At 44.8% G+C, this 20,218-nt stretch overlaps 1 protein-coding gene across 1 annotated transcript in view; it reads right to left on the bottom strand.

Moving 5' to 3' along the window:
• Positions 1-3,902: 3,902 nt before the first annotated feature.
• Positions 3,903-20,218, bottom strand: part of LOC310791229 (aggrecan core protein-like) — a 30,171-nt gene continuing 13,855 nt past the window's right edge. The window contains exons 5-20 of the mRNA XM_083652907.1: positions 17,929-18,100; positions 17,697-17,824; positions 17,263-17,556; positions 15,682-16,086; positions 15,347-15,521; positions 14,905-15,032; positions 14,407-14,700; positions 14,205-14,303; positions 12,273-14,051; positions 10,615-10,728; positions 9,104-9,217; positions 8,086-8,244; positions 7,897-7,979; positions 6,995-7,139; positions 6,633-6,815; positions 3,903-6,104 (exon numbers count right to left, since the gene is read on the bottom strand). Coding sequence (XP_083509033.1) covers positions 6,031-6,104; positions 6,633-6,815; positions 6,995-7,139; positions 7,897-7,979; positions 8,086-8,244; positions 9,104-9,217; positions 10,615-10,728; positions 12,273-14,051; positions 14,205-14,303; positions 14,407-14,700; positions 14,905-15,032; positions 15,347-15,521; positions 15,682-16,086; positions 17,263-17,556; positions 17,697-17,824; positions 17,929-18,100 — 4,346 coding nt within the window. The 3' untranslated portion in view covers positions 3,903-6,030. The remainder of the gene's footprint in view (positions 6,105-6,632; positions 6,816-6,994; positions 7,140-7,896; positions 7,980-8,085; positions 8,245-9,103; positions 9,218-10,614; positions 10,729-12,272; positions 14,052-14,204; positions 14,304-14,406; positions 14,701-14,904; positions 15,033-15,346; positions 15,522-15,681; positions 16,087-17,262; positions 17,557-17,696; positions 17,825-17,928; positions 18,101-20,218) is intronic.

Raw genomic sequence — 20,218 nt, 5'->3', positions numbered from 1 at the left:
CACCCTATATACAAACACACAAAAAATGATTTATATATATATATATATATATTTTGCAACTGTATTGGTAAAGGGGGTTTGTGATTGATTGAAATGCCCTCGATAATTAGGGGTACACTGTTTCTTGTTTTTTAACCCCCCCCCCCCCCCCCCTTCCCCAAAGACCCCTGGTGGTGGTCCCCGGTGACAGGTGTCATGCCGAGTTTTGCACCCCCGCCGAGAATTGCATCCCCACCACATTTTGGGGCTGTTTTAACTTAAAAACAGGGATGCAAATCTCGGCAGGTACAAACCGCCGAGACTTGCACCCCCCTCCATAAAGCTAGGAGAGACCCCAGGCCTCGAGGTCACCTATAGCTGGATTTTAAGCACCAAAGTCGGCCTCCATTAGCCAGAAGAGAGCCCCAAGCATGGAAGTCACCTCGATGCGGATTTTATACATCAAAGTCGGTATCCATGAGCCAGGACAGACCCCCTGGCCTGGAGATCACGTCTACCCAGTCAATTATATCATTTGTAAAGAGTTAAGTTTCCGTATAAATCATTACAATACGCTCCCGTGAGGTGGGGATGCATTTGGCGGCGGGGGTGCAAAACTCGGCATGACACCGGTCCCCACGTTGGGAACCGCTGCAGCAATGACAGTTTAAATTGGACAATGACAGCAGCACAACTGTAAACCTTTCCACAGACACTTCAGTTCGTGATGTTTTTGACAGATAAGGTGAGCAGTCTCTCTCTCTGTCCCCCTCTTTTTTACTGTCTAGACAAGCTGTCCTCACAAAACGATGCTAGCTGGCCTGGTATGGCTAGTTGGCAGCTGCTCGTCATACAACACAACGCAGGGCAAACGCATTTCTGGCCAACAACAATCATCAGAGCCGCGCTATAACGCTAAGCATTCACGTTAGTTCGCTCTCTAGCTCTTTACACAAGATGTTTCACACCAAAGGACAGCAAATGTGTTGTGGAGATATACGCCAGCTAGCGTTAACTCACAAAGTAACTAACGCGAAATGTATCGTTAGCGTGCGTTTTTGACCTGCTAAAGTTGAAGCTAACGGTAGCAGTGAATGCTGTTGATAGCCTGATACCGTTAGCTCACTGGCTAACGTTAGAAGGTTTCTATGACGTATATACAGCTATTCCTATCCGTAGAACAGTGAAAGTCGCTGTGTACTAACTTGTGATGTACTCAGTGCCTTGGGGCAGTTTTGTTTATACCCCGAACTAAATCAAGTAATATTATTTATTAGGCTACAAACTCTGGGAAAGCCATCGTTCTCCAGCGAGAAATCACACCAGCGGAAGTCGTTGTTGTTTACTTCTTCTTCTTCTTCTTTAGTGTTTTATGGCGGTTGGCAACGAACTTAAAGGTGCATTACCGCCACCAACTGGACTGGATTGTGGAACAGGGGATTCAAAACAAAACAAACAAAAACAAAACTACTACTCTTAAATTCTTGTGTCTACCCCAATTTCTTTAAGAAACTTAATAACATGCATATAAATGCTACCTGCTGTTTTCCCTAATAAACCTGGCAATGAAAAATCTTGATGTTTTGCCATTCTCAATGCCTGAAACATAGTATTCCTTTCTGTATCGTATTTCCTACAGTGTAAAAGTATATGTTCAACAGTTTCTGGTTCGCTACAGTGTATACATTTCCCATCAGGGTGCTTGCCTATTTTATGTAATATATGATTGAGAGCTGCGTCGTTGTTTACAGTCCGGTGGGAAAAAGGAGTTGTGATATTTTTGGTCCTGCAGTCCAGACCACACTGTTACTGAACAGCCATTCCCATTCAAATCTATCTAGTTTACACTTTTGAAAAGTTACAATGGCTGCCATAGAATGTTTGATAATGTAATGGAAATCAGTGTTGATTTGGTGCACTGTGCACGAGACTCAGAAAGCTGATGTGTTGTTACCATGGCAATGGCTTTGTAACTTCCTCCTCGAGTCTCATATTCTGTGCACAGATGAAACCATTTTCATTTACATTGACAACATTATCAAAAGTCTATAGAAGCTATGCTATTTGTAACCAAACTAGAACATTGGCCAGATGTTGGGGTAGCTGGAAGTACAAGAACATCTTTAACCCTTTAATGTCCTCTCCTCTCCAAGAAAAAAAGCAATATATATATATTTTTAAAGCTGTGCAACCGCTTCTATAACTTTGTGTGTATGAGCATGAGAGTTCACCTGAGATGTAGTCACTGAAAAGTAACCTGGAAGGGGTTAGGGTCTCATGTGTGTGTGTGTGTGTGTGTGTGTGTGTGTGTGTGTGTGTGTGTGTGTGTGTGTTTATGACATCACGGATGACATCACAACCTCTTATGACATCACTGATGATGTCACAATTTATGACATCACTGGGACTGTGTGTGTGTGTGTGTGTGTGTGTGTGTGTGTGTGTGTGAATTTATGACATCACTGATGATGTCATCAGTGGGACAGACAGACAGACAGACAGAGAAACAAACAGCCCTAGCTCCCTTTTAGTTAATTAAGTTATCCTTTATTTATCCCCATGGGGAAATTCATCCTCATAGCCATCCAACAGTGCTATCCGACAGTTCATAAGATAGTCAGTCACCAACTGCTTTTTATATAAGACTAATCTGAGTGAAAAAAGCAGCATCTGCACTCTCAAATCTGTGCAAAAATCTAATTTATTGCAAGCTTTCGGTCATAGACCTCCTTCAGGCCGAAAAAATTAGATTTTTGCACAGATTTGAGTGTATGGACGCTACTGTACACTCATTTTGATACTCTCAAGCTCCAGCACCTCAGCCAAGTCTGATGCCGGATGAGCAGTGGTATTCTCACAATTTTGATATAAGACTAATCGACCATGCTTCAATTCATGTTTGAAACAAACTATATGTATGAGGACAAAAGAATATGCATGTATTTTGTGACAAACATACCCCCCGCCCTCCCCCACACTCATTTATTGCGAAATGTCCCGAGAGCCAGAGAGAGATAACTTGTCCTCCGGGCCGGCCCGGGTGAGAGAGGTGAACAGTGGTTGGTCTGAGTGAGTCGGGGGCGGGGTGCACAGGATCCTGAAAAAGACTCCTTTCAGTCACGGGGCAAAAGTGACGCCATGCGCAACGACCCGCCCTGCTGGGCAAATAGAGATTTACCGTAATTTTATTATTCCTATGACTCACAGCTCGATCCTATTTACACCACAGACACACTGAGCTCACTGAGAAGGCGGCGGAAGGTGAAAGAAGCTGTTGTTGTCTTTTCCTGGAGCTTTTGGGCGGCGACGCTCCTGGAATGAGAGGCGGGCCTGATTGATCTCCACCGTTTATTAATTAGGTAAGTTTGACTCACTTTGTAAGAGCAACAGATTCGTGGGGTCATGCTTGTATGACCAGTGGTTCCCCAACCTTAGGGTCGCGGCTCTAAGTGGGGTCGCCCGGAATTCAAACAGGGTCGCTGCCCTGAAGAAGAAGAAAAATACACCACACACAATTTAAAACTACTGAAGGCGATTAGAGCCACATCATGTGAAGATGTATTTGAGTTCTGAGTTTAAAGTCAGGATTCTGAGAATAAAGTCAGACCTGGAAAAAAGTGACAAGTCTGAGTTTAAGAATTCTGCAACAAAAAGTCGGAATTCTGAGATCAGAGTCAGAATTCTGAGTTCAATGTCATGATTGTGAGAATAAAATCAACATTCTGATTTTAATGTCAGAATTCTGAGAAAAAAGTTTGAATTCTCAGATTAAAGTCAGAATTCTGAGGGAAAAAGTCGGCATACTGTTACATGTGACATCATCAATGATGTCACTGATGGGGTCACTGATGATATTACCGATGATGATGTACGAAGGCAGTTGAATCCAGAGAAACAATCAAAAGTATTTTTTATTTGGCATTCCTTGATATGTTTTTCAGAATACAAACATTCGGACATGAGGCACATGTGGGAACATTATCTGCAGAGCTTCATCACACACCAGAACTGGTGTTATCGAATAATAGAACACAAGACATAAAACAAGTCCAAATCATGGAAAGATGGATCTGCCCCATGCCCCCGAGAACAATCAGCAACGGGAGCTAACTGTGATGCTTTTTTGAAATAAGACATGTGATTCTTGTGATTTGAACTGACAACCTTGAAATCAGTGCCAACAACAGTAGAAACATGTAGCAAGTGAATCCTGACTAGTTTCTCCTCCAGCAGGTGAGCAGTTTGTGTCGTGTGGGAGGCACAGCCTCTCATATACATACAGCAAAACAGCAACAGCGATGCGAAACAAAAGGCACAAATTAAAGCGGTCAACGTTGGAAAAAAAACAACATCAAGCGATTCACACTGCAACGGTTACAATGGCGATCTAGCAGAGATGACTTCCTCTGAGGTTACATACATGAAATAGAGAACAGCTTTTCATTCGATTGACGCGTGTTCCACAGAGACACTATGCACTGCACAGCTGTGTGGAAGACGATGCAACTCGACTGAACACAAAGACAAACGAAAGGACTCAAACCAACCTGACGTGACGAACTGTCACAAGTCACAATGAATGACGATCCGCCCGGTTGTGTTCGTAGCCCTCCTCACCTCTTGCTCTACTGCACCTGTATTGTTGGTTGGCTCAGCAGCACAGTGCAGGCGCGATGCCTCAGTGTATCCAGCAGAGAGCGCTGCCACTGTGTGTGGAATCAATAAATAAATGGTTGTGTATTCACATTGAGCAAAGCACTCTGCTTTTAACCTCTGATTTATAGCAGATGCTACAGACTGTACGGTAGTTTGTTGGTTTGTTGCTTGCTTTCTCTCTATGGCCTTAGCTTAGATTAAATTAATAACATTTCTTTATCTTATTAACATATTTTTGTCACAATCAGTTTGACGTTTCCACACATCTAAGTAGCCACTTTAGACAGCTGAAAACGTCCAACAGGCCCTTTAAACTCGACAAGTTGTTTGGGTATAAGTTATTGGTAACTCATACATGCTTGGTGGACATGCAGTGCATGGAATTATATGATTTATGGGCATCTGGGTAGTGCAGAGGTAGATTCCCTGCCTACATGTACCAACACGAGGGTCGCAGGTTCGAGCCCCCGTGTTACCTCCGGCTTGGTAGGGGCGTCCATACACGCACAATTGGCCGTGTCTGTGGGTGGGAAGCCGGATTAGGGGTATGTGTCCTGGTCGCTGCACTAGTGCCTCCTCGGGTCAGTCGGGGTGGCCTGTTCGGGGTGGAAGGGAACTAGTGGGAATAGCGTGATCCTCCCATGTGCTACGTCCTGCCAGTGAAGCTCCCTATGCATGTATCGGAGGAAGCATGGTGCTAGTCTACGGCTCTCCCCAGATCGGCAGAGGGTGGATCAGCGACCCGGGCAGCAGGGGGGGAAATTGGCCAAGTTAATTGGTCAGAAAAAAATTATGATATATATATATATATATATATATATATATATACCGTAAATATATATAATTTAGCCAAATGAGAATCCCTTTATTCTATCTTCCTGCCTTTCTATTTCTTCCATAAAAATAACAGTGTGAGTTATGCTATGAGGACACATGACATAATGACGATTGGACTGTCCAGTACCTTACTGAATAAACCAGTTGTACTGATGGCTCATACTAAACTGCCAGTGTCGATCTAAATGCAGCCATTTCCCCTCTGGCTCTGTCTTGTTTGGGTCTGCAGAAGGCTGGAGTGAACAAGGCAGTTCCATAATAACTCACATAGATCCAAGTATCCCAGCAATGACTTCACCAAAACACATTAGGTACATTACAATACACACGATGACAATAAACTCCCGGCAATACAATTATTATTATTATTATTATATATAATTAAAATATATTTTTTAAGGGACAGGGAAGAAAATAAAAACAAACAGATTACCATGATGCAGCACCCATCATGTTTGGTCTTTCAATCTTTTAATCCTTCAGTCCTCTTCACTCAAATGGAAAATGGATTGCGTGTGCTGCTGTAAATGTTCTTTTTAAATAACTAACTTTCCCTTCTTAGTGATGCTTGCTGCTGGCCGGCTCTGCTGGACTCCTGCTGCTCCTCCGCTGTCTTCTTCTACTGGGTTTCACTGCAGCGAGGTAAACACAACCAGGGTCAATTCAAAATAACACAACTTTATACTTCCTGGGGGAAATATAGCACAAATTATTATATTGCATTATTAGGGACAATATATTGGAACTCAATATATCGCAATATAATATGTGTTGTGGGGCAGAAAGATTTATTGCAATATTAGCTCCATTTTATTCTGCTGAATAACACAGCTTGACGTCACAATTTCACAATCTCCACTGAAATGTTATTTGCACTTTGTAATAACATTTTTAAATTGTTGCTTACATTCTAGCAAACCAGTGCCATTACTAAAAATTACACAGAAATAAACAATCCTGCACACTCAGACTTTGTTGTCACTGAACTTTTATTTATAGCATCATACCATGGTTATGAACCCCATATCATCTATTGAATTGTATCATGAGGTAAGCAGATTGTCCCATCGCTATTGCATTTCATGAAACTCATGAAAATTAGGTTTCTCTACAAGATGCCCTAAGATGGGCAATATGGCGTCTACAGTGTATATACTCACAGTCAGTACATTCCACCTGGGGTTTCTCCCACAGTCCATCTGCTTTACAGCGCACCACCGGCGGGTGGCGCTGTCTAAAACCGGGGTTACACTGATACCGGATGATGGAGTTGACCGGATACTGCTCCTTCCTGTTGCCATACATGATGGCGTTCTGCACCTCTGGCGGGGCGCCACATGAAACTGAGGACCGAGACAGAGTTGAGTTGGAATCGTTTAAAAAAAGGTCCAATTACACGTATACAAATACAAATAGTACAATTGCCATATCCAGTGAAACTAGCAGTGGATTGCTGTTGCAGTAGTACAGTATTTAAAGTCTCTGCTGTGTAGCAGCAGCAGCACATGCTGACTCGCAGTACCTGGGCCTTTCTTGCAGGTGAAGGGCAGGTGGTAGTTGCAGGGCACGTCGTTCCACTGGCCGTTCTCGTGCCAGATCATCACCACACAGTCTTCTTCAGAGTTGAAGTAATTGTCGGGCTGGTTCGGCCTCCAGTTCAAAAATTGCTGAGGAGGGAGAAGGAGAAACGACAAGTTACTTTTCCCACAAGATAAATCTACACTCGGAGAAGAAACGAGTGGGAGCTCACAGCTTTAGCTTGTAATTTGGTTTAATATTCACCATTCATTAGTATGCTGCACTACACTATATACTGCAATACTATGCAATACTACACTATACTACATTATCCAATACTATAGTGTACTGTATTATATTGTACTACACTATGAAATACTATACTATACACTATACTATGCAATATTAGGTAACGCTTCATTTTACAGGTCCCTAACAACGTCTGAACTATTTGTAATTAGTCATGATTAGAAATAGTTCATACGTTGTTAGGGACCGTAAAATAAATAGTTACCCAATATTATACTGCAGCCTACTGTACTGTACTATGTACTACTGTACTGTACTATGTACTACTGTACTGTACTATGCTATGCTATGCAATAACTATACTGTACGTGTTTGCTGTAGCTTGAGTAACAAACCAGTGTAATAGTATCACCAGAGACCTTTACTATAGAGAGACACCCCACCGCAGGCTCCGCCAATAATAACAAATGGTACTCTTCCGGTCTCCTAAATGGGCGTGGTCATCAGCTTGTGATTGGCTGTCTGTCAACGGTATGAAGCTTCATTGGCTGACCAGTCCTCCTAAGTGGGCATGGCAATGGCGAACCCAGATACAGGAAGTGACTTGGAAGATGGGGTGTTGTCTCGCTCTATATTAAAGTCTCTGGTCTCACTCACCCTTGGAGTGCCATCTGTCCAGCGGAAGTCGTTCTCTACCGTCTTGTCGTTCAGCCCGATCCACTGGTAGTCCTGTGCGTTAGCTGTGAGTGGGGGAAGGGGGGGATGTGGTGAATTGACTTTCTTCAATCTTTCTCTCTCTCTCTCACACACACCGCGCAGCACAGCCCTCAGGTGGTCGTCACTCACAGTTGACAAAGTGCTGCTCCTCTGGCGTGACGATGCTGACCAGATGAGCGGTCAGGTCGCGGCAGTGCTGCTCTGCGTCCAGCCAGGTCTCCCTCTCGGTGAAGTGCAGGTAACAGTTCCCCTGAAACTTAGTCCAACCCTCCTCACACAGCTGCTCATCTGCAGCCGCAACACCAAGCAGGGGGACATTGTGAGGGAGGTCACCGCATGCAGCTTGATCTCACACAAGAAAAGCCAATAGTTTCCTTGATCGTTTTAACGCACCTAATCACATAAAACTCCTATTCTTCCTTCACCATGGCTTTCAGAGCTTGTACGAGTCGTTGGTTTTCACTGACTTTCAAAAACCCCTTTTCATCCACAACTACGGATGGGTTAGAAATAGATGAGCAAAGCACAGTATCTGCGTGATGAGAAGTCTTTCTGCCTTCTTCTCATTCCTTCTGCTATCTTTAGGGTATTAGTATTTAGTAGCAGCTGATACAGTGCTTCGTATCCTTCACAACCCATGTAGTGTTTCAGTGCAGGTTTATGTGTTTTTTTTTTTTACCTTGGCATACTCTGTACTTATCTTGCCAGTCAGTGTGGAACCAATTTTCCCAACTGCAATGTTCTCTGTCAGACTGGCATCCAGAAAAGAATCTGAAGATGGACAATATTTCCATTCTAAAGTGGGCAACAAATTTCCCAAGACGAAATGGAAATGTTTACATAATACTTCACCTTACGTAGGAGGGTCCTTCCAACAGTATAATGTGATGGTTTTAAATGTGGCGAGAATAGTACATGTAAGCCTTGTGAATTTCCACTTTTTTTCCTTCTACTGTAACATTCAAAGGCTTCATTCATTCTCTTGCCCCGCCTAAGTGACTTTTTTAATAAGTATAAAATGGCTGACCCAGTATTCTCACAAAGCCACAATGATGTGATATCTGCTCTCGGCGTTTTGAGCACCTCTTTCCGTTGTTTTTGAGAGGCTGTGGTTGTTAGTATTTATTAGCTGAAGCCGACGTCGTACCGATCTCACAGCGTTGCCCTCCGTAGCTCGGCAGGCATAAGCATTTGTAAGAGTCCGCCGTTTCCACACAGGTGGCTCCATTGGCACAAGGGTTGGAATGGCACACGTCTAGCTCTGCAAAAAAGGGGTGGGGGTGAGACTCTTGTCTCAGCGGGGGGTGGGGGGGGGGGGGGGGGGTAGGTAGGTAGGGGGTGGGGTAGGTAGGTAGGGGGTGGGGCCAGCGAGGCGAGGGGGTGGAGCTGTGAGAGCACACACCTCAGGACTGATCAGAGCTGCTGCAACTTTTGATCCAAATTAAACTTACTGCACCAATCATTCCAGTGTGGCAAACTGAAATTATCATTATTACCACATTGCTTGTCTTAATCTTACTGTTTAAGGTGGGCCAGGTTTATCTCCTACTAAAAATAATAATAATAATAATATTTGTTTTATCTTGGTAAAGCCAAAAGAAGAATTGTAATATTTGCAATATGTTTATGTTTGAATCAGTGGCTAGTTGCAGCAGAAGATTGGTATAGAGAGCCAAAGTGGAACGTCACGTCCTGCTTCAGCACTGTACCAGAGATTTTCATCCGCCATTTATTTTCCCATAGACATTTCGTAAAATGCTTATAAAAATAGCTTTACTTGTTCAAACCAAATGGTTCAGATATATTTAGAAACAGGAGAGATCGCATAACATTTCACACCAAAACGTTAAAAAAAATGTGGGTTTAAAGAAAATACTTTTTTTGTGTTGTTGTTTTTAAACGTTAAAAGTTCTGAACCGTTTGGTTTGACCAAGTAAGACTATTTTTATAAGCATTTTACGAAATGTCTATGAGAAAATAAATGGCGGATGAAAACATCTGGTACAGCGCTGAAGCAGGAAGCAGGCGGTCACTTTGCTTCTCTATTCAAATTGCACATATGTTGCCAGAAAGCACATATGTGCTGCTTAGGGGTTAGCATAGCATGCACACAGCAGGACGATGGCGGCGCACTGGCACAGCAGACCAAAAACAACATAGGCTGAAGACAGTTGTGATAAACACATGACACAAGAGATCCTTCAGAGCAAGGCCAAAACGTATACGACAAACACCCTGACATTCAAACTGACTCACGAAAAACAAGAAACCCATAGCCAGATGCAGACAAAAATGATGCAGCAACACAACACATAACAAAAATATGATCCAAAACACATCAGGACAGAACAGAAAGGAGACAAAAATAAGATTAGCGTTAGTCTAGTAATTCCATGTCATAATCCATAAATATAATGGTAGTTATCTGAAAATATATCTTAAGATACCAGGCAGATTAACCTAATAGAAGGCAGACCAACAACATGCAAACTGTTCAACAGTTACAGAGAAGTACAGAGAAATGTTCCTGGAGAAGGTTTGTTAGACTGAACATTTAGTATTGAATTAATTGTCTATCAGAGAAGTGTCAAATTAATCTGTAATGATCATTGTCAGAGTAACAGTGTATTGTAAACCTTCCACAGTCGTGGGACTCACCGTACTGGCATGCCTCTCCTGTTAATCCAGGGGGGCAATGGCACAGAGCGACCCCGTCCTCTACCGTGCATGAACCAGCACCGCATGGGTTGGGTTCACATGGGTTCGAGCCACCTATAGGAACAAGTGAAACATGTTGTCGTTCTTGAATGATGCGGACCAGTCAGTATAGGGATGCACCATCGATTCAAGTTTCATCAAAATCAGACCGGTGGGGTTGCCATTGTGGTCTTTAGAAAGTTTAAATGTTTACCTTTAACGATAGCAACCCTATCAGGACAATTCATAACACAATTAATTAATAATTAATTAACTGCCTGAACACAGTGCCAAGATGCATCTTCCCTCCAAGTTTTGTCAAAATCAGAACAGTGGTGTCTTACTACAGATGTCACATTTGAGTTAAAACGTTTCATCTTTATAGCAGCCTATTAAGGCAATTGTATGGTTACTGCAGAATTTTCACAGCATGACTGTCCTCTTCGCAGAGGCACAGCATTTAATGTCTGGTAAATGCAGTGATGACGTGGTGTCCGCACAGGGAGCACTGAATCAGCTGTCAGTTTGCATGAAGAGAATACTTCCCTCAGTGTTTCCCATACATAAAGGAATTTGTGGCGGGCCGCCACAATAAGATGTTGACCCAAAAAAAAAAACGTTTTTATTTTTATTTTTTTACAGTGCACCTGAACGCAACATGCAAGATATCCGCTGAATAAGTGTCCAATAAATGTTCATGTCATTCTGGCCAATACTTCTGTTATAGCATTTCAGTCTGGAATATGGAATATCTTTCAATAATCTATGATTTAGCTGCTAAATTGTCAAATACCGCCATCTGCTCGCTACCCAGGCACTTATGTATGTACTTAACCTAACTAACTTAACCTAACTAACTATCCGGTGTGCACAACACTGTCAGCCTAAACTCAGGCTGACACCCCAAAAACCTACAATCCGCTACAGAAAAAGGTATATTGTTTGTTTATTAACTGGCCCCTCGCCTTCTATCATTTCACGAAAGTGGCAAAGCAAGTTGAGTATCCCTGACCTATAGGGAGAAATTTAGTTTGTCATTGTAAACCCACAGCACAGTAATGATGACATGTTCTTCATAGATCTAGCCTTTTCATTTTGCTCTTAAGCTTTCTCAAAGTACACCAAATTCATGCATTTTACTTTAAAATGTTTAAAAAAATCTTGCGGGGGAGCATGCCCCCGAACCCCCCTAGGGGGTCTGCGGTCCCCCATCACAAATTCTCAAAATCCTGTGGGAAACACTGCTTCCCTAGTAACCAAATAACATAGCAACCATGAGCCAATCAGCCTTGGAAGTGACCCGCGCCGTTTGCGGAGACCTCCACAGAGTTTCTTTTTTTTTAGAGGAGCGCAGAGCTCGGTGCGGACCCTCTGCAGACCATCTGTGGAGCTTTGCAGTAACAATAAATTAACTTTGAGGAATATCAGTGTATTTTTTTCCACAATGGAAAACATTGTGAAGATATATCCCTGCAAGTTTAATCAAAATCAGAGCACGTTTGATGGATGGATAGATCCATAGTCCACCCATCCTCTGATTTCATACCATGGGGGACGACTGGAGTAGCAACATGTACTATATTCCCATTGATAATAGAAATATGAATTGATTGAATTACCTTCCACTGAGTTGGGTTCTGCCATAACGCCTGGTGTCGGCAGAGAGATGGCTGCAGCTGTGGTGGTATCAGCCGCCAATCCTGCTGGGGCGAGTGCAGGACCCGAGGTCCCATAGAAGTCACCAGTGCTCCCAACCAGTTCAGCCCCAGTCAGGGCCTCCTCTGGCCCTGGAGTGCTCACTGTCAGTTCCCACTCACTGGATGGAGTGGAAAGCACCACCAGCGGCAGATCTCCGGAGGCACTCCCCGAAGAGACGCCACTGGATGTCTGGGAGCGCACATCTCCACTAGCCTGGGTAACATCTCCACTGCCAGAGTAGAAGCCACTGCTGGTGCTTGCCTCACCACTGTACTCCACTGACCCCTGCCCGAGCTCCATAGAGACAGTGGTTGCTGTTGATACCTCTGTCATAAAATCTCCAGTCAAGAATGTAACACTGCCTTCTTCTCCACTGGTAGAGGACTCCGACCCAGAGATTCCCGATCCAGACCCAGACCCAGACAGGAAACCTGAGGCTCCAAATCCAGACAAATGTCCACCACTTCCTTGTCCAGAACTGAAGAGTAGAAATCCAGAGGCCTCCTGTTCTCCAGAGGATGACAGCGTAAGGTCCGTGAACCCTGACCCAACAAAGGTCACGCCTGAGAAGAACCCTGAGCCGCTCCCAGAGGCCGAGCCGCTGAGATCACCACTGGCAAGGCCCGATCCTGAAACGTCTCCAGAGCCGTTGAATTCCAGCAGGCCTCCGCCCAGCTCCTGCTCTTTGTGGGTGAGTGAGGTGGACACATCAACAAGTTCACCGTCTATCAGTAGGATCTGAGCACCTCCACTGCCGGACTCCTCTCCTGACATGCCGCTGCCACTTCCCGAGGGGTAGAATCCTGAGGGGAACCCACTGAACCCAGAAAACTCCTGACTGAAGCCGGAACCGGACGACATGCCGGAGAACAGTCCACTTGCCCCGGAGCCGTCTGAGGAGGAGCCACTCTCTGCAGAGCTGAAACCAGAGCCGCTGCCAGATCCCGACGTGTCCCCACTGCCACTGAACATCCCAGAGCTAGTTTCAGAGGGGAAGATGAGGATCTCTGCGCTTCCTTCTCCAGCTTCTTGTAGTCCTCCAGAAGCAGACGAGTCTCCAGAGAGAACCACGATGCCGCTGCCTGAGAAGGTGACTGTGAACCCGGGTTCTTCTCCGCTGAAACCTGATCCAGACATGTCTCCACTGCTAAGGCCTGAGGATCCACTGGGAAGCTCAGCACTCCCACTGCCAGACAAGTCTCCAGATCCCGACAGATCCCCAGAGATAGCAAGGTCTCCAGAACCAGACAGATCCCCCGAACCAGACAGATCCCCAGAGATAGCAAGGTCTCCAGAACCAGACAGATCCCCGGAACCAGACAGATCCCCAGAGATAGCAAGGTCTCCAGAACCAGACAGATCCCCGGAACCAGATAGATCTCCAGAGATAGCAAGGTCTCCAGAACCAGACAGATCCCCGGAACCAGACAGATCTCCAGAGCTAGCAAGGTCTCCAGAACCAGACAGATCCCCGGAACCAGACAGATCTCCAGAGATAGCAAGGTGTCCAGAACCAGATGGATCCCCAGAACCAGACGAATCCCCAGACCCAGAGAGATCCCCAGAGATAGACAGGTCTCCAGAACCGGACAGGTCCCCAGAGTGACCACCAGAGGCGCTACCGGCCCCAGACCCAGACTCAAAGCCTGAACCAGAGCCCGAGGACTCCACAGCGATGGGATGGACAATAGAGGGAAAACCTATAGAGAAACAGTGGAAAAAAGGGTGAGGAACAACAATAACAAAAAACGAGATGAAAACGTTCAGTGGACAATGATAATAACTGTTTATGATCTAGGTATATATACTGTAAATATGACCTTTTATCATCCGAGTAATATAATTTAGCTTACCAGTCCTCAACAGTTCAGTTATTGATGTCAGGTTAAACAGAGACTCCTGGATTTCCGTCATGTTAAATCCAGTTTCATTGGCGAGAAGTAGAATATTCACTGCAGGAATACACGGTTATTTATGATTGTCAGTAACATCACATGGGTGCATATGGTAAGAATTCAATGCGAGTCCAGCAAATAATAGCAGTTGAGTGCTTACCTCTGAAACAATAGGCGTCAAATCTGGCACGAGGGTCGGGGTAGCCCGTCTGGTTGGAGTGGGCATACACGGTACGCACTCCTGGCTTCCCCGCTCCACATTGTGGGCGGGGCTTGTTGACGGCGTAACGGACGCTACGATCCACGAGCCAGCCGGCGCGGCACTTGTCGAAGCCCAGTCTCCAGGCCGCGTAGAGGTCTCCGGTGGAGGCCAGGGTGGCATTCTGCTCCTGACACTGGGAGAGCGCCTCGTCGTAGGTGAAACCTTCTCTGGAGCCCAGATGGAAAACCTCACCTAAGGAGCAGATGGAACAGAGATTTCAGGAGGATGGTGGAAAAGTGAGAAAAGGGAGCCCTTTCTTTAATGTTTCTACAATAAAACAATAAAAAATATAAAATCAGTTGTGTGGATCAAATAAAGCTGTTTATACTATCTCCAGAGTACAAATATGCAATGTGATATTTTGTCAAACTAAATTAAACTAAATATTTTTCTCACCTTTGAGCCCATCCACATAGCAGTAAACATCATAGCGCTCATCTGCTGGTGTCAAGCCATAGGACCTGACTCCAGGTCGCTCTTCCAGGTCTCCCGCACACTTATGTCGAGGAGAAACAATAGGATACCTGGAATAGGGTCGACAACATAATTTATTTAACATTTTTTATTTATTTAATTTTATTTATTTAACCTTTATTTATACAGGGGAGGGCCTTGAGAGTACACTCTCATTTTCAAGGGAGCCCTGTTACAATAAGAACGCTTACAGTAGTTGCATGTTTACAGACAACAGGTAAAACAAACAGGATAGGAGGTAAAAGTACATCAATCAAAACAAGAGCATTCATTGTGCAGGGTACCCTCGAGGAGTACTCGATTACTTGGGTATTATTTGCACGGGGCAGGTATCTGAGAATAGAGAGTGGGACATCAGGTGTACCTGACGGTCTGGTCCAGTAACCACCCTGCGTCACACTGGTGATAGCCCGCCTCGAACGCAGCCTGCAGCTGCTGTGGGCTGGCGATGGAGGCTCCGACACTCTGGCAGGCCAGCTGGGCCTCGATGAAGGTGAACGCATAGCGGCCAGAACCTGAGCGGTAGTGGAACACCACGCCTACAGATGGAGATGGACACAAGGAAATTATTCTCTGGTTTCTTTTGGTATAGGCAATTTTTTCATCCCAAGAGCAGAGAGAATCACCAGAGTTTCTAAGTACTGTAATGTTACAATACAGTAAGTTATCATAATATGCACAAGAACTTCCATCACTGACCAGTCGGAGGGATCATGAAGCGCTTGCTGGGCTCCCAGCCGACACCTGGCCGGGCGGTGGCTGCCTCCACCTCCTCTGTGATGGGCTCCGTGATGCTGGGCGGCTGGGGTATCAGCTCAGTGGGCTGGGGTAGGAGCTCAGTGGGCTGAGGCAGGGGCAGCTCAGTGGGCTGGGGCAGGGGCAGCTCAGTGGGCTGGGGCAGGGGCAGCTCAGTGGGCTGAGGCAGGGGCAGCTCAGTGGGTCTCTCCGTGTAGGTGAAGTCCACAGCGGTGGGCCGCTGAGTGAACAGCTCGCCGACCGCCTCGCTCTCCGGTGTGGTCCTCCTGAAGAAGACCTCCGGGCTCTGCGTCAGCGTGGCAACACTCAGCACCGAGTCCAGGCCTGAGCCCTCGTCCTCAGGGGACTCTGGATGAGTAAGGAAGGACATGCTTAGATGTTATATCGACGGCTACGTTTGCATTCACACAATACTCTGGATACATGGCTCATATCTTAGAATAGGCTGTTTAAATGCACAGTTACAATGTCACAATGAAATGAAAAGTGACTTTTTCACCTTAATAACTATAATTATCCATATCATTATGTATTCAGAATAAATGCCATAAGATTTTCTTTTTCATATTTTATAGAAAAGTCTCATTACTTATACTTCATAAAAACTACTGTATTTTTTTGTGGTTCATTCACCAGTAGGCAGACATGGTCCCAAGCATATTTTAAGACTTTTGTTCTAAAATCATATTGTAAAAAAACACAACAATCTTTTTTTAAGAAGAAAAGACATCCACTCTTCCATATTGACTGCTGGCACTGATAGTTATGGACAGTTAGTTAGGGAGTCATTTTATGCTTTTCAATTTTTTTCAATTTTAGGTAGTCAAGTCAAGTCAAATTTATTTGTATAGCACATTTCATACACAGATGCAGTTCAAAGTGCTTCACATAAAATGGATGACATAAGAAAAAAAGAAAAAAAGAGGATAAAATAGACATTTCATACACTTACAGAGGAATAAAACAAATTTTCAATCTGTCAGCAGTTAAAAGCGACGGTAAACATAAAAGTCTTTAGTCTATTTTTAAAAGTAAGTAAAGTTGGGGCAAATCTGATGTCTTCAGGCAGATTGTTCCAGCTTGCAGAAGCATAGTGGGTGAATGCGGCTTTCCCATGATTTGATTTAATCCTAGGGACAGTTAGTAAGCCGGACCCTGCTGACCTGAGAGGTCTAGACGGTTCATAGCGTGGGAGCAATTCAGCGATGTATTTTGGGCCTAGGCCGTTAAGTGATTTGTAGACTAGTAACAGTATTTTAAAATCTATTCTATGACACACAGGCAACCAGTGTAAGGACTTAAGAACTGGAGTAATATGATCAGCTTTCTTAGTCTTTGTTAGAACTCTAGTGGCAGCATTCTGAATGAGCTGGAGTTGTCCAAGTTCTTTAGGTAGCAATATTTTTCATAAATTGATATCGCATTTTGGAATTAAACCCCTCCGTTGCACTCTCAGCATCTCCATCCTGGACCTAAATGGCAGACAGCCTACCTGTATAGCAGAAGGCATCATAGACAGCCTACCTGTATAGCAGAAGGCATCATAGCGGGACTCAGGAAGTGGGTATCCTGTCTGGTTGTTGTGGAGGTAAACAGTGCGCACGCCCAGCTGCCCCCCTCCACACTGCGGCCTGCGGACGTTGATGGGGTAGCGGACGCTCCTGTCCCCCAGCCAGCCTGCGTTACAGGCGTCCATACCGCCCTGCCAGGCCAGGTACAGCTGGCCGGTGGTGGCCAACTGGCCTCCCTGCTCAGAACACACTCCCACTGCCTCAGCATAGGTGAACTTAGCCGCAGAACCAGTGTAGAAAACCCTGCCTGTATAAGATGACATTAAAAAGTAAACAAAAAAGAGGAGCGTCAAATAAATAGATTTTGAAAACAGAAGAAAAATCTGACAACAATGAACGAGAAATCACAAATGAGGAGACATTACATGACATCGTCGCTTTAAGTACCTGTCATCTTCTCAGCAAAACAGTAGACATCGTATGTTTCGTTGGCATCTCTCACTCCGTAGGTCCTGACTCCAGGGAGTTCCTCTTTGTCTCCGTAGCATTCCACTCGAGGATCTTGGATCGGGTACCTTGGAGTTATTATAAAATTCTGCTTTAATATCAAAGTTCAGCTTGAAGGAAAATCCACCCTCAGACACACAATCATCACACCAGACCTCAGCTACCAACTGACCTGACTGTTTGATCAGACAGCCAGCCTGCATCACACTGGTGGAATCCATCATCATAGGCAGCTTGGAGCTGCTCAGGCGAAGCCATGACCGCACTGTTCTGGATGCAAGCTGCCTTGGCCGTTTCAAACGTTAGACTGTAGCGGGTGTCGGCCCGGTAGTGGAACACAAGACCTAGACAGAAAAACAAGCACTTTCATGTAAAGGTGTACTGTAAGTAAGCTTTTGACTGTTTTGACTATTCGTAGCTTTCAAGGGGCGTTACGTGCTGCAGGGAACGCCCACCTGGCGGTCAAAAAAAAAACTTGCCAGCCGTGTCGACTAGTTTCTCACGCTGTGTTTGTTCAGCCAAAGTGCCGGATAGCCTACCTGTTGCGCTATCGGTTGCACTAAACCGACGAGGAGACACGCCTGGCTTGTGCTTTCACAGAATCCCGTCGGAGAAAGAAAGGAGGAGGTTGTGGATTTGTGCGAGTGGTTCAGTCGCTGGGCAGGGGAAATGCAAATAGCTTTTTTTTCTACCATCAAAGTACACACGTCTTTGCTCTTTGCGGCCAACATTTCATCAAAGGTAAGCTCAAGTAACGTTAACGGGGTATTAATCATTATTGTAACGTTAGTGCAACCGATAGCACAACAGGTAGGCTATCCGGCACTTTGGCTGAACAAACACAGCGTGAGAAACTAGTCGACACGGCTGGCAAGTTTTTTTTTTTACCGCCAGGTGGGCGTTCCCGGCAGCACGTAACGCCCCTTGAAAGCTATGAATACGAGGGATCAGCCGATCAGCATTTTGGTAAACAAACGGCGTCACTGGGAATGGATAACTTTATAATGGGACCCTATGGAGCCAGCCTTGATTGTCTCACTCTAGCCGGCTGTGCCGTTTACTAAATTCACTTCATTTTAAAAACTGCAACAGTTCACACAACTTTAACAAGACATGCATACATCAGACTCTTGAGCTACTTCTGCTCTCACTCATGTCAAAATATAAGTGATGTCATGTATAGTTTTTGAGATATTAACATTTGTTTGGCACAACTCATACTGCTGTGGGGTTCCACATTTCCGGGTGGTTGTGATGTCACGCTGATTCATCCTATTCTTTAGCATGGTGATATAACCTCTTCACTAGAGATTTATGTTAAAGGGCCCATATTTTGCTAATATAATGTATTATTATTTTATTGTTGGCCTCCAGTAGAGTAACTTATTGCATCAGTCATAGTTTAAAAAACTCATTGTTTATCTTGTACTGGCTCTCACTGCCCCCTTCAGTTCACCCTCTGTCTGAAACGCTGTTTTTAGGTCCTGTCCCTGAACCCCCACCCTCCGGAAAATACTCCAGGTGGGCAGCGCGAGGAGTTTTTGCGTTTGCAAACTTCTGCCCAGAGAGCTATCGCTGTAGAAGCGAGACTGTCTGTCTGTCTGACTATCTATCTATCTATCTATCTATCTATCTATCTATCTATCTATCTAGATAGATAGATAGATAGATAGATAGATAGATAGATAGATAGATAGATAGATAGATAGATAGATAGTCATGCATAACAGAAACAGACAGGCGATCTCTGCTATGGCTACTAAATTTGGTAGTTGTAAAACAATTATATCAACGAGCAACTGATTGTCAAAACGAATTTGACCATCGATGAAAAACGTGACTTGGACATAAAGCAAGCTATCAATTGATTTATCAACATCCCCCTAGCTATCTACAGCTCCGCTAGGCCGCTGCACCCGGACATTTCCTTCAGTGGCTGGCCAAGCAGGGATTCTATTACCACGGCCTGCCATAACGTTACACCGGGAGCTTCACACTAGCTAATGTAGCTAGCTAGCTAACTTCCCAAATGCTTGTGACTATAGTGTGCCTCTCCTAGCAAAGGCTACACGGACCAAACCAAAATGAGGACTTGGAGAAGTCAGCAAGTTGGACTAACGTTACAAGTTCTGAAAATATGTGCCTTTCGTCATTCATCGGTTGTTCATGTCTATAAGGCAGCTGTGCTGCTAGGCTAAATAGCAAGTGCTAACGTTACCCAGCCGGTAAGTAACGTTAGCGCTTCCTAGCAGCACATTGGACCGATGCTGGAATGAGACACATATTTTCAGAACTTACCACTTCAGTCCTACATCCTGGCTCACTTCCATGTCGTCTCCTTGTTTTTGCGGTCTGGAATCCGTTATTCCATGAGACTACTACTGTTGTGTTAGTCCCAGACAGCCAGGCTAGAGAGAGCCTGTTGAGTGGTGACGCCGCCGCGGGTTACTGAAACACAGAAC

The sequence above is a fragment of the Poromitra crassiceps genome, assembly GCF_964638095.1.
Source record: "Poromitra crassiceps genome assembly, chromosome: 16".
NCBI lineage: Eukaryota > Metazoa > Chordata > Actinopteri > Beryciformes > Melamphaidae > Poromitra > Poromitra crassiceps.
The sequence above is the reverse complement of the archived record's forward strand: the minus strand, read 5'-3'. Positions and strand labels throughout refer to the sequence as shown.